The sequence below is a fragment of the Helianthus annuus genome, chromosome 11 (assembly GCF_002127325.2).
Source record: "Helianthus annuus cultivar XRQ/B chromosome 11, HanXRQr2.0-SUNRISE, whole genome shotgun sequence".
NCBI lineage: Eukaryota > Viridiplantae > Streptophyta > Magnoliopsida > Asterales > Asteraceae > Helianthus > Helianthus annuus.
The window spans coordinates 82280762-82300201 of NC_035443.2; the positions used below are offsets into that span (position 1 = coordinate 82280762).

The 19440-nt window shown below is 34.5% G+C and overlaps 1 protein-coding gene across 8 annotated transcripts; it reads left to right on the plus strand.

Moving 5' to 3' along the window:
• Window positions 1–970: 970 nt before the first annotated feature.
• LOC110911640 (protein PHR1-LIKE 3) lies at window positions 971–16582 on the plus strand. Of its 8 annotated transcripts, XM_022156259.2 has the most exons (11): window positions 971–1469; window positions 2728–2804; window positions 3238–3292; window positions 3428–3506; window positions 3725–3794; window positions 15311–15433; window positions 15521–15832; window positions 15915–15947; window positions 16030–16062; window positions 16145–16177; window positions 16260–16582. In XM_022156259.2, exons 1-7 carry the CDS (start codon window positions 1301–1303, stop codon window positions 15632–15634), a joined length of 687 nt encoding a protein of 228 aa, XP_022011951.1. In that variant the 5' UTR covers window positions 971–1300; the 3' UTR covers window positions 15635–15832; window positions 15915–15947; window positions 16030–16062; window positions 16145–16177; window positions 16260–16582. The 8 variants fall into 8 exon arrangements, with proteins under 8 accessions (XP_022011951.1, XP_022011952.1, XP_022011953.1 ...); XM_022156260.2 differs by lacking the exon at window positions 16030–16062; XM_035979141.1 differs by lacking the exon at window positions 15311–15433 and having other exon boundaries at window positions 984–1469.
• Window positions 16583–19440: the final 2858 nt, after the last annotated feature.

The window sequence follows — 19440 nt, forward strand, 5'->3', positions numbered from 1 at the left end:
CGTGACTCGTAACAAGGAGGATGGGGTGGGGGGTGCTCCTTGTTACCACTCTCCGGCGTGAGAATCAGTAGTTTGCTTGGGAAGCAAAGTAAGATAGTAGTAGTAGTGAGAGAGTTGTGAGAAGATACCTCAAACCTGGTTTGGGGTTGGTATTTATAGCCGAGGAGTGGAGGAGGATGATGATGGATGGACTGACGACGTGCTGCCCCTTTTCAGGTGTGTCAGGCTCGTCGGTTATGGAGGTTACGCCACGTCAGTCCATTGCTTACGTAGCTCTGACAGGTAGTTGTCATTGGTGCCACTTGCACTGTGGTGTCAGTACCACTTGCTTGAGTACGTAGGATGCGGTGCAAGCCGCATCGCTACGTGCGGTAACATCTGAAGTTACCGCGTCTCCTACTTGTGATCAAGGAATACGCGAGATGCGGTGCTAGCCGCATCGTCGTCTTGCCTGCATCCCTTGTCGTGACGAAAATGTCCGTATGGTGCGGTGTCAGCCGTACCACTACGTTCATCTTCTTTTATGCCTAAGGTAAGGCTTTCCTGTATTGATAGAAGTGTTCACTGGACGCGGTGCGAGGCCGCGTCGCTGTGAATACTTCCGTTTTCGTACACCAGATGTGATGCTATGTCGCATCACTCTACCGTTCTCCTGTTCCATGTAAGTCCTCCTTTGTTACTAGATAGATTGGATTCAACCCTTGCGTCGATGCGTTCCCGCATGGGCACAAGTGGGTTGTTAGCTAGTGGGGGTTTTGATAAGGGTAATGGTCACTCGCGGTCGATGCTGACGCGAGATCTGGGACCATACCCCTTCACCCTCTTTATTTTTCATTTCTTTTAGTTTTCAGTTTTAGTACCACTTGATATCGTACCATCATAACAACCGGTACAATATTCCTTTTTTATTTTTACTCATTTTTAGTACCGTTACAAGTTCGATACCGACACACTTCCACTCTCATACCTAACCATACTCATTAACAACAAAATCTCATCTAACAAATCAACCATAAACCCAAACCTCCCAACCTTACCATATCCAATCATTCCTAAAAACACATAAAACCAAAAACCTGATGAAAACAGGAAAAACAGACTGGTAATAGTAATGTTGTATGGTGGGGGAAGCAACACCTACCCAGAATATAAAGCACAGACCAAAACAAGACACCCATCACTATCTCCCCCCCCTCTCTCTCCTCTTCCCCCTTTCTAAATGCATACATTTTGTTCACAAATCTTCCATTTTTAACACAAATTACATCAAATCCCAAGTGGGTTTTCACTTTCACCCCAAATGTATTCTGGGATTCACTCCATTATGCCCCTTGAAGACTTCCCCCGCCCCAATTTGGTCGGAGATCCATGTTTGGTCCTGACAACGGATCCGAAGCCCCGGCTCCGGTGGACTGCGGAGTTCCATGAGAGATTTGTGGATGCTGTTACTCAGCTTGGTGGACCTGATAGTCAGTTTTGTTAGCATTAGGTTTTTGATTTGTAAATTGGATTTTGTGGGTTGGAGGGTTTTGGTTTGTTTTGTTTTGTATGGAGTGTGATTATTTGGGGGTGATTTGATGGATGCAATGTGTTAGGGTTTGATGGGTTTTTGTAACTTTGAAATTGGTGCATTGTGGTTTTGTTTGGTTTGATACAGTGGTTACATTGAAGTTGGTGGTGAATTACTAGATTGGGGACAAATGTTGACTAACATGTTATAGAGTTGACCATTAGTTAGTTTTAAGTTGAGTAGAAATATTTGTCTTTATAGTTAGGATTTTGCTTCAGAATGAGTGTCATTGAAGTTGGTGGTAAATTACTGAATTGGGGACATTAGAAAAGTGGTTGGTGTGACCACTTAAGTCAAATTGTTGACTAAAATGTTATAAAGGTTGACCAATTATCTAGTTTTAAGTTGACAGTTAGTTTGTTAGAATTTGTTAGTTAGGTTATGACAGTTGGCATTTGAGTATCATCTTTCCATAAAGTTGTGTTTTTCCTTGATAGATTGTAGTTAGAGCTTGATTTTGAAAAGCGCATGCGAGGCGGTTGGAAAAGGTCTTGAGGAGGGGCTTTGTGTGCGTGTTGGTTAAAATTGGTCACATATAGGGTCGAGGAGGTAATAATGTGAAAATGATCTAAGGATGAAGAGATTATGAATGGTTTACTTGATTAGAAGGTTGATACGTGTAACGGATGAGAGAGATGTAGCTTTTGGTTATACATAGAGCAACACCACACATACCGTACGTGAATATTGTTCCGGATAAAGTCGTGTCTTTCCTTGATAGATTGTACTTGGAGTAAAACTCAAGAACCAGAGGATACTAGCAACCGACGTTGGTCGTGATCAATTTACTAAACTGTGTTTATTTTGTGTCTAGAAATTAATATTGTGTGCATGTTTGATTACGGATCTTAAGATTCCTAACAACTGTCGTTATTTATCGTGCTAGAATGTGGATATTAAATGTGATTAAATTACCATATAGTGAATTTTGGCTATTTATAGAGCTAGAATTGTGAATACCGTGTTTCTTTAGCGTCTAGCAAGTAGCAACGAATTTTGGCTATTAATATCCCGTATTTTAGTGATTTATCGTGCTAGAATTGTGAATTTTAGTTTTATCAAACCTCTATTGATACATGTTTTATGTACTCTTTGACTTACTTTCTAGGATGGTTTCGTAACATTTTGTATTAATTTGATATATATAATGGGTGCAGAAGCAACACCAAAAATGATCATGAGAACAATGGGGGTAAAGGGCCTCACTCTCTATCATCTCAAGTCACATCTGCAGGTTTGTTATTTGTGCTTCCATCTACTGAAAACCATATATGCAACTGTCATTACGCATGACCGTCAAAAAAGAATGGTTGAAACAAAATTCTTTTACAAAAAAAAAAAAAAATGATTTTATAATTGATAAAAAGTTTAATGACATTTTAATTGTGAATAGTTCAGCAATGTAAAAGAATGCCTGTTTTAGTCATTTTATCTTTTACCTCCTTAAAGACGACAAATTATCTGATTATTACAACTTCAAATGGTAGAATCACGTTTTGCAGCACGTTTTTATTACTTGATTACATCTGATAGTTTGGTTATGATCATTTAATATCATATAATCTGATTTAAAATGCACATCAAAACACCCCTGCTTTGAGGCTATATTATACGTATTTCTTTGAGATTTTTTCTCGCTTTAATTCACGCCACATGTGTATTTGCAGAAATACCGAATGGGGAAACAATCATGCAAAGAGTTTTCCGATAACTCTAAAGAAGGTATAATACTGACTTCTAATCATTTGGAGTTAACGATACCAATGACGGTCTTTAATATTGTATGAAAAATGTGCGACAAAAATCATAACTCGAGAATTTCTGTTAATTTTTTTGTGCTTACGGTTTGATGTGCAATATCTTGCATTGCTGAGAGCCAGGACATGGGTTCATCGACGTCATCTTCTACAAGAATGATGCCACAAGACTTAAATGAGTAAGTTCGGTTTCTTAAATTCTTGATTGGCAAAATTAGCGGGTTTGGCAGGTTGGGTATTATTAAGCCTGGAAAAACAATCGGGTTAATCATACACTTTGGTGACTTTCGACCTGTTTGACACTTTGACCCGTTCTACCCGTCTTCTGACCCATTTGAGATAAAAGATAGCCCAAAGCCAACCATTTATTAAATGCCTTTTTTTATGTTTGGAATAGTGGCTTTGAGGTTATAGAAGCTTTGAGAGTGCAGATGGAAATCCAAAGAATATTGCATGAGCAGCTAGAGGTTAGTTTCTCAAAGCAATTTCTTTGTTTGTGTCTTAGGTAATTTTGGTCAAAAGAAAGGGCAAATAGGTCATTTGGTTACCCTTTATTATCAGTAATTTACCAGCTAGTTTATATTATATTGATTATAAATATTAATTAAACGTGAAACCGAGCTCTAAACCGACCCGACTAGTGAAAAAGATAAATATTTTACGCGCGAATTAATAACTACTTGAACTTGCACATTACATGCGTATATAACTTGTGTAGATATTAGTTAATAACCGAACCGACGTATCGTGACGTAATATGTATATAAATATGTATATCTATATGTGTATATATATATATAGGGTAAAGTTCTTGTACAAATAATCTTAACATACTAAACATACAAATTGAAGGAAAACTCAAAAAGACAAGGTGGCATTTTTGTAATTATCAATAACTATCAAAGTTACTCTACAAATATACCTAAAAAAACCTAACCACTCCCCCCACCCCCAAAAAAAACCTAAACCCCCCACCCCCCCCACCCCCCAAAAACCTAAAAAAAACCCTAACCCCCCCCCCCCTCCCCCACCCAAGCTAAAATGCTAAAAACTAAACCCCCCAAAAAACCTAAAAAAATCTAAAAAAATAAAAAAAAAACACACAAATTATTTTATTTTATTTTTTTAACATTTTTTATTAAAAAATCGCTACTTTTAGTAGCAGCAAAAAAAAATATTTTTTTTTTGGCTAACGAAATGTAGCGATTTTTTAATAAAAAATGTTAAAAAAACTTTGTGTTTGTTTAGGTATTTTTGGTTGTAACTTTGATAGTTGGTAGTAATTACAAAAATGCCACCTTGTCTTTTTGGGTTTTCCTTCAATTTGTATGTTTAGTATGTTAAGATTATTTGTATTTGATCTTTTGCCTATATATATATAGGGGATAGATCATGAGAAAAACTAGTTTAAATGAGAAAACCAAAAAACTAACTAAAAAAGCCTAAAAAACATACCAAATTTTTATTTTACAATTTTTTTTATTAAAAATTGCTATTTTTTATATATGAAAAAAAATAAAAAAAAAAATAATAATAAATATTTTTTTTTGTACTGCACATGTGCACTAATACGAAAAGTCTAAACCACTTAACCCACTCCCCACCGACAACCCCAAAGACCTAAACCCCCTACCCCCACCCCCAAAAACCTAAATTCACCCTCCAACCAAAAGCCTAACCCCCCACCCCACAAAAACCTAACCCCCCTCTCCCGAAAACCTAAAACTAAACCCTAAACATAAACCCGAAAAAAACCTAAACCCCCCACCCCCCAAAAACTTCAACCCCCCTCCCCCCACACCCAAAAACCTAATACTAATTCTAAACCTCCAAAAAAACTAATCCTAAAAGCTAAGCTAGACTCAAAAAGCTAATTTTATGCATGTAATGCAAATGTGTAGTACACATATAATGCACATGTGCAGTACAAGTTTTTTTTTTTTGAAAATTTCTTTTATATATAAAAAATAGCGATTTTTTATAAAAAAATTGAAAAAAAATAAAAATTTTGGTATGTTTTTAGCTTTTTTTAGTCTTTTTTAGTTAGTTTTCTAGTTTTCTAATTTATATGTAGTTTTCTCATGTGTGTGTGTATATATATATATATATATATATATATATATATATATATATATATATATAATGTAAGTATCTATAGAAAACCCACTTTAATTTAGAAAACCCGGGAAACTCAAAGCTCCCGATGTTTTTTTTTTTTCTTAAAAAAATTTACACATGTTATATACATGTTTTTAAGGGTTTTGGGCAAAAAAAAAAAAAATCAAAAAAGCGCCGAGTAGATATTTAAAAAAAAATAAACAAGTTTTGGTGTAACACATGTTACAAATATGTCAGATGAATGTAACATGTGTTACACCAAAACTTGTTTATTTTTTTTAAAAATATATACTCAGCGCTTTTTTGATTTTTTTGCCTAAAACCTTTAAAAACATGTATATAACATGTGTAAATTTTTTCAAGAAAAAAAAACATCGGGAGCTTTGAGTTTCCCGGGTTTTCTATACATCCTTCCCCTCTATATATATATATATATATATATATATATATATATATATATATATATATATATATATAGGGAGGGGCTCATGCGAGAACCACCCTTATTGTGAGAACCTTGAGAACCAATGTGAACACAACCTAAAATAGTTAAAAAACCTAACCCCCTCCCCCCAAAGCTAAAATGCTAAAAACTAAACCCCCAAAAAACCTAAAAAAATCTAAAATTTTTTTTTTTGAATTTTTTAATATTTTTTATGTTAAAATCGCTACTTTTAGAAGCCAAACAAAAAAATTTAAAAAAAAAAATTTAAAAGAAAAAAGTTAAAAAAATTTTTTTTGGCTTCGAAAAGTAGCGATTTTTTATTAAAAATATTAAAAAATTAAAAAAAAAAAATTTTTGTGTGATTTTTGGCTATTGTTAGGCATTTTTGGTGTGTTCACATTGGTTCTTGCGGTTTTCACAATAAGAGGTGGTTCTCGCATGATCTTCTCCATATATATATATATATATATTTATATATATATATATATATATATATATATATATATATATATATAGGGCCATGATCATTTAAGAACCATAAATATTTATAGAACTCGCAGAACTTCTAATAAACAATCTTTTTATTTATATATTTTTATGTCTAGGATAATTTTATCATTTATTATGTGTATTTTTACGATTACATACATGTTAAGAGTAATTTTATAATTATACATATGTAAACTAGCTTTTTTACATATATGTAATTAGTTATGACACATATATATAATTTTGGCAATTAGATATATGTAAACTACTTTTAACATGTATGTAATCAAAAAAATACATATAATAGATAAAAAAATACATATAATACATGATAAAAAAAATCCTAAATACAAAAACTTTTATATATAAAATGATTGTTTATTAGGAGTTCTGAAAGTTCTGTAGTTATTTTGAGTTTTGAAAATTATCGACAACTAGTATTGTAGGGATTATCCTATAAACAGAGGATGATCTGTCCGTTTTTCGTAAAAATCCAAAACACAGAATACATTGTCACTTTTAACAATGAAACATATTGGAATTCAAGTATTTTATATAACTCGGAGATTTATATAAAATAAATATAATTATTTATATTTATTTCAAACGTCTTGAATTCGAAGTTTATATAAAATAAATGTAATTACTTATATTTATTTCAAGCGTATAGGATTCAAAAGCTATATAAGATAAATATAATTATTTAGATTTATTTGAAACGTCTAAACGGAATACGACTTATTACCATATAATCTTTGCAAATAATATTATCCGAGTTATTTCGGTAATGAACAAACGAAAGTCGATTATAACAAGCGAACAACTATATAATTATTTTAGTAATTATCCACGAGACGCGAGACTACTATTGCGGCTACGTGATGTTTATATATATATATATATATATATATATATATATATATATATATAGTGAGGGTTATTAGGGAACACTAAAAAAATGGGGAAGTGGGGAACACTCTTAAAAATTCAACTTAGCATGTTAAAAATCAAATTTTTTATTATTTTTTTCGGCGTTTCTCCTTATAAATACTTGTAGAAGCATTTTTAATAAACAAAACCAACAACTAAAATTATAAAAAAAAGTTGAAAACGGGTATTTTTTTTACAAAAAATTATTTTTTATTCGAATAGTTTCTACCCATTTTTATACGGAAAAGTGCTATTTTTTTAAATTGACTTTTAACATGTTAAAGTTAATTTTATAATATATATATTTTTAACTGTTTTTTAAACATTTTTATATTTTTAATTTTTGATTTTTTTTAATAAAAAATGTTTCTACACGTATTTATAAGAAAAAGTTTGAAAAAATTTAGAAAAAAACTAATTTTTAACATGTTAAGTATAAATTTTAAGAGTGTTTTCTGGTTCCCCACTTTTTTAGTGTTCTACGCACATGACAACTAAACCTACTTAAATTAGTAGGTGTTAACTCCTACGACGGATTACGGTGGATTAACTTGCTAACTGCTTATATTAACGGTTCGGGTGTGTAAGAACTTTCATGATACGCGTAGCATTTAGTTAACATGTGATATAAATGAATTACAAAATCTAAAAAAATCACATAAGTGTCTCCTCTAAGGAAAGCATAATGCTTTGGATTGGTGGAAGGATTATTTTTTTCTTCAAGTTTTGGTGCAAGACTTGCAAGATTGGAGCTTATAGTGAGATAGTTTTAGGGAACCATAAAATTATGAAACGAGACAAATTGATAATTAGTGATCGCATACCAATCATGGTGTGGTCGTAAAAGTGGAGGACATATAAAATGTTACTGTTCATTTGTATATTTGAGAGTTCACTGTTTACCATCTATAATTTTTGAATATGTTTTGAAAGTGGTTGTGAGTGGAACAAAAAGTAATGTAATGATAAAGGTATTAAAAATTATTATTTAATTGAAAAGAGAGAAAATATAGTTCTGCTGATGATAGGAAAAATGCTCTATGCTCTAATCTCAGAAAACATTTTTTTGAGTATATTTTTGAATATACTGGGACCACTGACGGTGGTAGCCGTTGAAACGAAGCCAGCAACAGTGGTTTTGTTCATCATACTTACGGAGTGAACCATTAGTGCTATATGCGAGTGTGGCTGGCTTGATCATTTAGCTGGGAAAAACGCCTAGCAAAAGTTGAATGTTTAATAGGAAACAACACTAGTGATGACATTGGCCTTGGAGTGAAACACCTAATAAGGGTAGTCGTGCCCATGGAGGCAACACCTACTAAGTATTATCAAAATAAGCTTGAACAAAGAAAAATTATTAACCAATACAGATGTCATGTGGCATGGCAACATAAATCGCCCTTCATTTTAACGCTATGCCATCGTATGATGCTGGTCCCTATTGACACATGCTATCTCTAGTAGGTGCTACCCTTAGTCACGTTTACATTCTGTAACACCTAGTATCCTTAGTAGGTGCAACCCATTAGGACACCTGTTATCACCTACTATCCTTAGTAGGTGCTACCATCAATGACATACGCTGAATGGTGGCATAGAGAAATGGTATAAAGGTCTACGCAAAATACTGATGTGAATAAATTTTTGCTAGAATTCAAAATTTCTTCGAAAAGATAACACGAGAAGGTGACTTTCGAGCGATATGCGACCATTTTGTACACACCTACATGAGATTCATGATCTTTGTTAAGAGGGTGATTTCAGCAAGTGTATAAAAAAGCTTGTGAGTGAGTTGTCCCCTAAACTTTTTGGGTGGAAAACAGAGTATACAACTGGCAATCACTCTACTATGCAGTCACATAGTCTATAGCTGGCAATCACTCTGCTATGCAATGTATATCTACTTAATGATCAAGAAAACAAATCAGTGAATACGTCTGAATCATGAGCTGATCGGAGAAGGATGTGTCGTTTAAAATATACGATGAAAAAGACGTGGGGAAAACCCAAATGTAGTGATTCTGCATATCAGTTTGTCGAACTGAGTAGTAGGTGTCAGAGGGGAAGCACCTACTAAAGGTAGTAGGTATGGGAGTTAGCACCTGCTAGGGTTAAAAGAACCAGTATTCCAGCTGTCAAAGTCTCTCCAGTTGATTATCTGCTATATATTCATTGATATAGCCATATTTCATAAATATTCATTGATATAGCCACATTTCATAAAATACCTGCTCTACATCTCTTAAATTCAAGTCCACTGATGGTGTATTCTTTAATTGAGTCCACTTATGTTGTTCACAAGATTTTTTCATATCTCGATCCTCCTCTCTAGTCATGTTTTGCACAAATATAAATGAGATTTCATAAGCCACATATATTTATTGCTATTTATAATTATTCCTATTTTCAAAAGTGTTAACCAAACAAACCACAAACAAAGTTGGAAAATACCAACGCTTTGGATTTGGCGACGAGTCAAATGCTCGAGCACACAAATCTTCCGCAACATAACTTACGATTGTATCAGAAAGCCATGAGTTAGCATTCAAATAACGTCCGATTTCCCCCTTGGTGATAGCCAATCCATCATGCAAAGATGCTACCTATTGAAGAAGTTTCTTTTCTCTAGCATCAATGGTTGAACTACGGACTTTAAATGGACCAATGGACTCTAATGATTGTTGCGCTGAAAGCTTATTCACATAGTTCTCTGTGAATGTATTGAGATCCCAACGGTTTCTGCAGGTCCATTGTTTCGGATTCAGCCTTGATAAAACTAGATATATTCTTCAAGTTTCTACTAATTTTATCAGCTAAGAGCTTCTTATTAGCTTCCTTCATCACATTTCCACGAGCATAATCATTCTGTAAAAAGGGAGAATTAATAGAAAGGATTACAAAATTCATAATGCTAATAAACAATAAATAACAGCACACATTTTTACTAACCATCCATTTGATGTAGAACTCTTTAGTCGTATCTTCATTAATATTGTGAAGTAACAACCCGCTCCTCCGCATGCAGTATAATTGAAGAAACAAGACACACCCCCTATATTCTTGTGTACCCCTTTCCCTTCTTGGTAGCTTTCGATGCCACTCTTGAGAGCATCCATGACAAGTGTTACCCATGGTTGCTCAAAAAGCTTATTGACATACTGCACATAGTAAAACATATTCTTTCCAAGTTTACCCCGTGCGGTGAGACAAACAAGGAAATGCATAGCTAATAAAGCAAAATCTTGCTTTATAGATATCACATCCTTCTTATCGGAATTGATAAGTACTTTCTCAATCTTGGTTGGGCAAATTTCTTTGTACTTATTTTCCTTATTTAATTTGCAGAATTTTTGTACGGGATCAAGATCCAATTTCGGGTTTTCAGCAGCTACCGGAGCATTACCATTTTTTATACTCCTGATATCTGAAAAGTCCTCTTTTGTAATTGCAAACTCTTGGGTCCCAACCCCCTTACGTACTATTGTCATTGTATCACAGATAAAATGACGAGCTATTGTCTTGATTACATCTTTGATTTGACTCATAGTCGACTTCGCCAAATCTAGAACACTTGCAAAAGTGGTCTCCTTTAGAACTTTTCTTTTATTTTCCGATAGCTTAGCCAAGATATCATGGGAATTTTCTAGACTACACCTTATGTAGGTTTTCCCACTCTTTGTCTTCCAGGATGATTCACTATTTTTCTGTTTCTCTTCATGATATAACTTGATACAATCAGATTTGGATAAATGGGTGTGTTCCTTCCTAAATAATTTGATACAACCAAGTTGAAATATTCAAATAATATCGTCTATCAAAACAATTTGAAACAGTTAATTAAATGATTAACAAGAAATTTTTGAATGTTCAATTCACTGAACTCTAATTATCGCTCCGGTTATGAATAATTGTTCAACAAGAATAAATATTTAAATACTTACTGAAATTTGTTCCATGAATTAGCTTTCCTTTCTTTTCCTTAGGGATATTTTTGGAAAGAGGAAGCAAAAAAGGGTAAAATGGGGATTTTCCCTTTGATAAATAAATCTTCCCATAACCTGCATTTTGCTCCTTCCATAACAGCTCCCTACTAGCTATCAAATCATGTCTATCAAATCATGCTCCCCTCCCTCACCCTTTCCCTACATAGCCTGCGTTTAGTAGTCACATCTTAATCTTCACTCCCTCCCACGAAACCCTAGCTGAGATGGATGTACAATCAATATGGGATCTCGCCGGTGGAATAGGCGTTGGGTCCTTAGTCATGATGTATCTTATTCTCCGGTGGGTTGCTCGGGCCTCTTCTGCAGCTGCGTTTGATGTGGCCCGCTCTTCTGCTGCGGTTGATGTGGCATCCTCTTCTGCCGTTAGTGAGGCCTTCTCTTCTCCCCTTAGTAAGGTCTTCTCTTCTGCTTTAGTGAGGCCTCCTCTTCTGCTCATTCAGATGTGAAGGCCTTTGTGATCGACATGACAGATCCCACAGCTGGGGAATAGGTCTTGATATCGTTGGCAAGTGTAGCTATTAATCGGAAGATACCCGTTAATGACGCAAGGGGTTTTCATATGTTGTTTCAAGAATATTTGAATTTGAACCAGCCTCAGCACCATACATGGCTCTACGGAATTTTCGGAGAGTTTCTGAACAACCTGGATCCTCCCACAGCTTGTCCATGGTCCCGGACTGCTCACTACCTTGCAAGTTGACAAGGTTGATGTTATTCGAATATACAAAATAGGAAAATGATTAATGTGACCTTAAATTTTGGACATAAAAAACAAGCAATGAAATCTCATACCTTGGCTTGGATGAAAAGGTTACTGGATAGTTCGTACAAATAAAAGTATATATAATGAAATCTCATACCACATGCAACAGAAAACTATATCTACATATGACAACCATTAATGAAAGCTTAAATGTTTCACATCCTAACAACCTTAAAAAATTTAATGTAAGAACCCTAATTATTTAATGCTAGGGTTAACAAACTTGCAGCAGATTACTGGTTAGCCTAATGTTGCAGGTTAGCTTAAATGTTTTGTTAGTTATGTTATAGATTTAACATTAGTTTATTTTTTTAGCAAAGTCTGTGATTTGTTTATCTATTCTGCTAGTATCTCAGCTATCAATATGTGTCTACACTCTACAATAATACTGAAACATTTTTTATTAATCTCAAACTTTTGTTCAACAATGGATCGTGGAAGAAGTGCATAGGGTGTGTGAGAACTGGAATATACTAAAAGAATATACGAGTTCCAATTTAATTGGTTTCATCAATTTACTGAAACACATATGAAAGATAAATAAAGAATCAGAATATAGATAACTAAATTTCCAAAAATAGTTAGATTTTAGAGTTCTAAATTCCCATAAAAGTTTAGATTAGTAGTATACCTGTTCGAGTATAATCCCCTGCTAATAACTGATCAAGGAAGTCACCGAAAATTCCGTAGAGCCATGTATGGTGCTGAGGCTGGTTCAAATTCAAATATTCTTGAAACAGCATATGAAAACCCCTTGCGTCATTAACGGGTATCTTCCGATTAATAGCTACACTTAACAACGATATCATGACCTCTTCCCGAGCTGTGGGATCTGTCATGTCGATCACAAAGGCCTTCACATCCAAATGAGCAGAAGAGGAGGCCTCACTAACGACAGAAGAGGTCCAGAGGAGACCTCACTAAGGGGAGAAGAGGAGGCTTCACTAACGGCAGAAGAGGATGCCACATCAACCGTAGCAGAAGAGGAGGCCACATCAACCGTAGCAGCAGAAGAGGCCCGAGCAACCCACCGGAGAATAAGATACATCATGACTAAGGACCCAATGCCTATTCCACCGGCGAGATTCCGTATTGATTGTACATCCATCTCGGCTAGGCTTTCGTGGGAGAGAGTGAAGATGAAGATGCGACTACTAAATGCAGGCTATGTAGGGAGAGGGTGACGGAGGGAAGCATGATTTGATAGCTAGTAGGGAGCTGTTATGGGAAGGAGCAAAACACAGGTTATGGGAAGATTTATTTATCAAAGGGAAAATCCCTATTTTACCCTTTTTTACTTCCTCTTTCCAAAAATGTCCATAAGAAGAAGAAAGGAAAGCTAATTCGTGGAACAAATTTCAGTAAGTATTTAAATATTTATTCTTGTTGAACAATTCTTCATAACCGGAGCGATAATTAGAGTTCAGTGAATTGAACATTCAAAAATTTCTTGTTAATCATTTAATTAACTGTTTCAAATTGTTTTGATAGACGATATTATTTGAATATTTCAACCTGATTGTATCAAATTATTTAGGAAGGAGCACCCCCATTTATCTAAATCTGATTGTATCATGTTATATCATGAAGAGAAACAGAAAAATAGTGAATCATCAGGGAAGACAAAGAGTGGGAAAACCTACATAAGGTGTAGTCTAGAAAATTTCTGTGATATCTTGACTAAGCTACCGGAAACTAAAAGAAAAGTTCTAAAGGAGACCCCTTTTGCAAGTCTTCTAGATTTGGCGAAGTTGACTGTGAGTCAAATCAAAGATGCAATCAAGACAATAGCTCGTCATTTTATCTGTGATAAAATGGCAATAGTACGTAAGGGGTTTAGGACCCAAAAGTTTGCAATTACAAAAGAGGACTTTTCAATCAAGAGTATAGAAATGGTAATGCTCCGGTAGCTGCTGAAAACCCGAAATTGGATCTTGATCTAGTACAAAAATTTTGCAAATTAAATAAGGAAAATAAGTACAAAGAAATTTGCCCAACCAAGGCTGAGAAAGTACTTATCGATTCCGATGAGAAGGATGTGATATCTATAAAGCAAGATTTTGCTTTATTAGCTATGCATTTCCTTGTTTGTCCCACTGCACAGGGTAAACTTGAAAAGAATATGCTTTACTATGTGCAGGATGTGAATAAGCTTTTTGAGCAACCACGGGTAACGCTTGCCATGGATGCTCTCAAGAATGGCATCGAAAGCTACCAAGAAGGGAAAGGGGTACAAAAGAATATAGGGGGTGTGTCTTGTTTCTTTAATTATACTACATGCGGATGAGCGGGTTGTTACTTCACAATATTAATGAAGATTCGACTAAAGAGTTCTCCATCAAATGGATGGTTAGTAAAAATGTGTGCGGTTATTTATTGTTTATTAGTATTATGAATTTTGTAATCCTTCCAACTGATTCCTCCTTTTTACAGAATGATTATGCTTGTGGAAATTTGATGAAGGAAGCTAATAAGAAGCTCTTAGCTGATAAAATTTGTAAAAACTTGAATATATCTAGTTTTATCAAGGCTGAATCTGAAACAATGGACCTGCAGAAACTGTTGGATCTCAATACATTCACAGAGAACTATGTGAATAAGCTTTCAGCACAATAGTCCTTAGAGTCTATTGGTCTATTCAAAGTCCGTAGTTCAACCATTGATGCTAGAGAAAAAAAACTTCTTCAATGGGTCTATAATGAAGATGAGAAACATGAACATGAATCGGTAGCATCTTTGCATGATGGATTGACTATCGCCAAGGGGGAAATGAGACGTTATTTGAATGCTGACTCATGGCTTTCTGCTACAATCGTAAGTTATGTTGCGGAAGATTTGTGTGCTTGAGCATTTGACTCGTCGGCAAATCCAAAGCGTTGGTATTTTCCAACTTTGTTTGAGGTTTGTTTGGTGAACACTTTTGAAAATAGCAATAATTATAAATAGCAATAAATATATGTAGCTTATGAAATCTCATTTATATTTGTGCAGAACATGACTAGAGAGGAGGATCGAGATATGAAAAAATCTTGTGAACAACATAAGTGTACTCAATTAAAGAAGACACCATCATTGAACTTGAATGTGAACAACATAAGTGTACTCAATTAAAGAAGACACCATCATTGAACTTGAATTTTAGAGATGTAGAGCAGGTATTTTATGAAATGTGGCTATATCAATGAATATTATGCAAAGGTTGAATTCTAATGTTTTTTTTCTTATTTTTAGTTCTTTGTTCTCGTGATTCATGATGGACACTTCAATCTAGTTGTGCTGGACATGAAGAAAAAGTTGCTAGAGTTGTGGGACACGATTATGGAAGGCAAAGAGAGCATGGCTAATGAGCTACTAGTTCGTGTGGCAATGATCACTTTCCCTTGATTTCACCAATTTTGGTTAGTTACAGAAGTGTTGATGCACTACGTTATTGCCGTGTAGGCTGTTGGACTAGAGGATATATTTGGATGGGAAAGGGGCCTGCGTTCGCCTCGAGAAGCGATTCCCAGTGGCACTCAACTGAAGAGAGATGCCATCTTGCTATTCGAATATTAACATCAAAAGATAACCGCCGCTTGCAATATATAGAAGAAATGAGTGCAGCCTTCAATGAAAGTGAAGTGGTCTCTTTACCCGAAAAAGAAAATGAAGTGGTCACATACTTTGCTGATTTTTCAGATGACAATGTGTGAAATGAAACTACCCTTGTACCACAAGATCAAGTCGGGTTGCAGTTAAATATGATAGCCCAAGGTATGGCTGTTTTCTATCGGTTAATCACACCTAAAATATTTGCAAGCATATTTGACATTTTTATATTTTGCTGATTTTTCAGATGACAATGTTACCCCTGTAAAACCAGCACTAGGTATGGCTGTTTTCTATCAGTTAATCACACCTAATATATTTGCAAGCATATTTGACATTTTTATACTTTGCTGATTTTTCAGATGACAATGTTACCTCTGTAAAACCAGCACTAGGTATGGCTGTTTTCTATCGGTTAATCACACCTAAAATATTTGCAAGCGTGTTTGACATTTTTATACTTTGCTGATTTTTCAGATGACAATGTTACCCCTGTAAAACCAGCACTAGGTATGGCTATTTTCTATCGGTTAATCACACCTAAAATATTTGCAAGCATATTTGACATTTTTATACTTTGCTGATTTTTCAGATGACAATGTGTCAAACGAAACTCCCCCTAAACCAAAAGCAAAGAGGAAAAGGAGGACAGAAGCCGGTATGTTAACTGCAAAAAGGTTAACAAAAGGCTTACCACATAAACGTCAGCATCATCGACAAAAAGGTTAACAAAAGGCGCCTAACATGGTTCTAAATGTGGCTCTGAACGTGGCGTGCCTCTAACTGAATAGTTAGATATTTCAGTTGAACTAGTGGAATGTATTTGTAATCTTTTCATTTGAATTTGATTTTAGCATTACTGGAATTGTGCAATGGCCCCTTTGACCCTTTAATCTGAAATGACCCATTTGGCTCCAACCAGTGAAAAAGTGGAATGAACCTGACCCACTTTGACCCATTTCAACTTGCACAAAATAACCACTGATCAGACTGACACTATTTGACCCATTAGACCTGGTACACGACTGGATTGACCATGACCCATTTGACCATGTACAAATTAATGACAGTTATACTCCTGCTGGAAAATGATCATAACATTCATAACTGCTATAAATTAAATTTTACCCTTGCTGCAAAACATTATAACATTCATCCTCTTAAGTTAAGAGGTGTTTGTTTTACACTCCTCTTATGTTAAGAGGTGTCTGTCTTGCACTCCTCTTAACTTAAGAGGTGTTTCTTGTGCACTCCTCTTAACTTAAGAAGTGTCTGTCTTGCACTCCTCTTATCGTAAGAGGGTAAAATCAATAACAATAGCTTTGACACAAATAGTCAAATGGCTTGGAAGTCACCCCAAAGTGTATTTTTACTTTTTACTACATAAAACCTCCTAAACCATTTTATCCATTAGTTAGATTATAATGTAAGTATTGGAATAATATTTGACACAAATGATTTGTGACAAAAATTTAGCATGTTGGGTCAACCGGACCGAACCGTGACTACTACAAAAATTTGCCCCTTCCCCCATCTGACCATTTTTCCACATCAAATATGTCTTCATTTTTCAATCTTAGAAATGCATATGCGAAAAAATATCTGGGAGTTTTATCTCTACTAATTTGTGCAAGATTTAACTCCTAAGAGCCCACATATGTTCAACATATAAGCAGATGCAAACCAGATTATGAACTGCTTCAGTTACTGCATAAGTATAATTAAAACAAAGTCATAACCTGGTTAGACACGCAGACCAGTGGAAGGGCTGCGTGCACGTAAACGTAAGGTCCCGAGTTCAATCTCGGTTGAGTGAGTGTTTGGCCCGTTTTACGTTTATACATAAACCTTATATTTTAAGTTCGAGATAAACCCAAATTAATTTAAAATAGTTCATTATACAACTTAAAATATTAAGTCTAATTTATAATTTTAAATAATTAACGATGTAGTTAACCATAAATAATATGAATTATATTTAACCTATAAATATTAACGAGATCGATATGTGATATTTTAAAATATAAGGTAACCATTTTCGTTCGTTCGTACGGTTTCTCAACTTTTACGCGTGCGTTATTTGACTTTTTTTAGAGAAAATTTCACAGAATAGTAACCAAGTTTTCAAACTGTTCTAATTAGGTCACTGGTGTCATTTTTGTCACAATTAGATAACTTAACATTCAAATCGACCCATGTCTTTTTTTTTCACATGTCAAGAAAAAAATGGAGCATAAGATGCTGGGGTCGAATTATTTTAATATATGAAATTTTATTTATTAAAAATAAAAACCATTTAATTACATTAAAATTTTAAAAAATAAGTTACAATCCACGTCATCACTCGACGTTAGCATCAAATAAAAAAGAAAAAAGAAACAAAAATCCACATCACCACGGTTACCTATGAAATGGATGAAAAATCCCTTAATTTTAATGAAGAATGAATTGAGTGACTTGATTGGAACACTTTTGAAACTTGAGTGACCTAATTGGAACACTTTTGAAAAATCTCTCTTCCAAGTAACAAGACATTTAGGTCGAGTTGCCCTTATTTTATCACCTATCAAAACACACAAATGTAAATCCATTTAAATATATACTATTTCAATAAAATTCATAATACAATCAAACTGATAAAGACCTACAATCACAAATCCTCAAATGCCAATAGTAGATCATATATGTCTTAATGGATCATTTGCCTTTTACTCTCTTTTAATAATTTTTGGGCTACATCGTTAATTATGGTTAACTACATCGTTAATTATTAATTCTGTAGATGATGAAGAGAGCAAGAAGTGCTTCAAGGAGTTAATGTCCTACTTCCTCCTAGAACAAGTGCTCCTATGTGCGAGGGATGCAAAGAGGCTTCGGAAAGTTTATTGGCCTCTGGTTGAAAATGCTGAGTGGCGGGAAAATTGCAATTGGGCTAAAGCAACGTGGAACCACTTGTACATTTCGCTTGATGATCTGAAAACATGGCGTGTGAAAAAGCAACTGGGCAACATTCTTACATCGGTGCAGCTCCCGTCTTGGAGGTATGTTTATGGGATTTTTGCAAATATCCCCCTAATAAGTCATTGTATTGCATATTTACCCACCCTAAATAAAGAATTGCATATATACCCATTTCTATGAAAATGATCAAATTACCCTCCTTTTAATTAGAAAACCCTATTAACTTAGTCCCTCTTTGAACTGCATCCCCTCTTCGTATAATCAGAACGACACAATTCATAGTACCTGGTTCTATAAATTTAAAACCCGTAGGGGTAGAATCGATAGTTTAATCTAATAATAAAAGGGTAAAGTTGTCAATTCCAAAATCATCATTAGTGAAATGGATATATCTACAATTTTCTTTATTAAGTTGGGTAGATATGTAATTGTTTTTCTAGGCCGGGTAAATATGTAATAAAATAACTTTAAAGGGGGATATTTGCAATTGCCCCTTTGTTTATAATGTTTTGGGTGCTGCTTCTTGTTTTTATTGTTTTACTTGTATAATTTTTGTTTTTTCTTAATACTCTCAATACCTTTTTAGACAATTATATATGAGCGCATAGAGAAGCTATGACCGGGAGTTTATGAAATTGACACACCCCTCATCCAGAAGTACACTTCAAAAAGGCTATCTGCAAATGACTGGGAATCAAAATTTAATCAATTGACTTCTGATGATGTAAGTAATCTAGAAGTACACACTTTTGTTAATTTTATTTTGAGTAAATCCATTTAATTGTCATTTTTCCATTGTTTTCTAGATTGCA

Coding starts and splice junctions, on each gene's coding strand:
- LOC110911640 (XM_022156259.2), top strand. CDS start 1,301: ATGTATTCTGGGATTCACTCCATTATGCCCCTTGAAGACTTCCCCCGC. Junction 2,805..3,237: donor ATCTCAAGTCACATCTGCAG/GTTTGTTATTTG, acceptor GTGTATTTGCAG/AAATACCGAATGGGGAAACA. Junction 15,434..15,520: donor GCATGGCTAATGAGCTACTA/GTTCGTGTGGCA, acceptor ATTGCCGTGTAG/GCTGTTGGACTAGAGGATAT.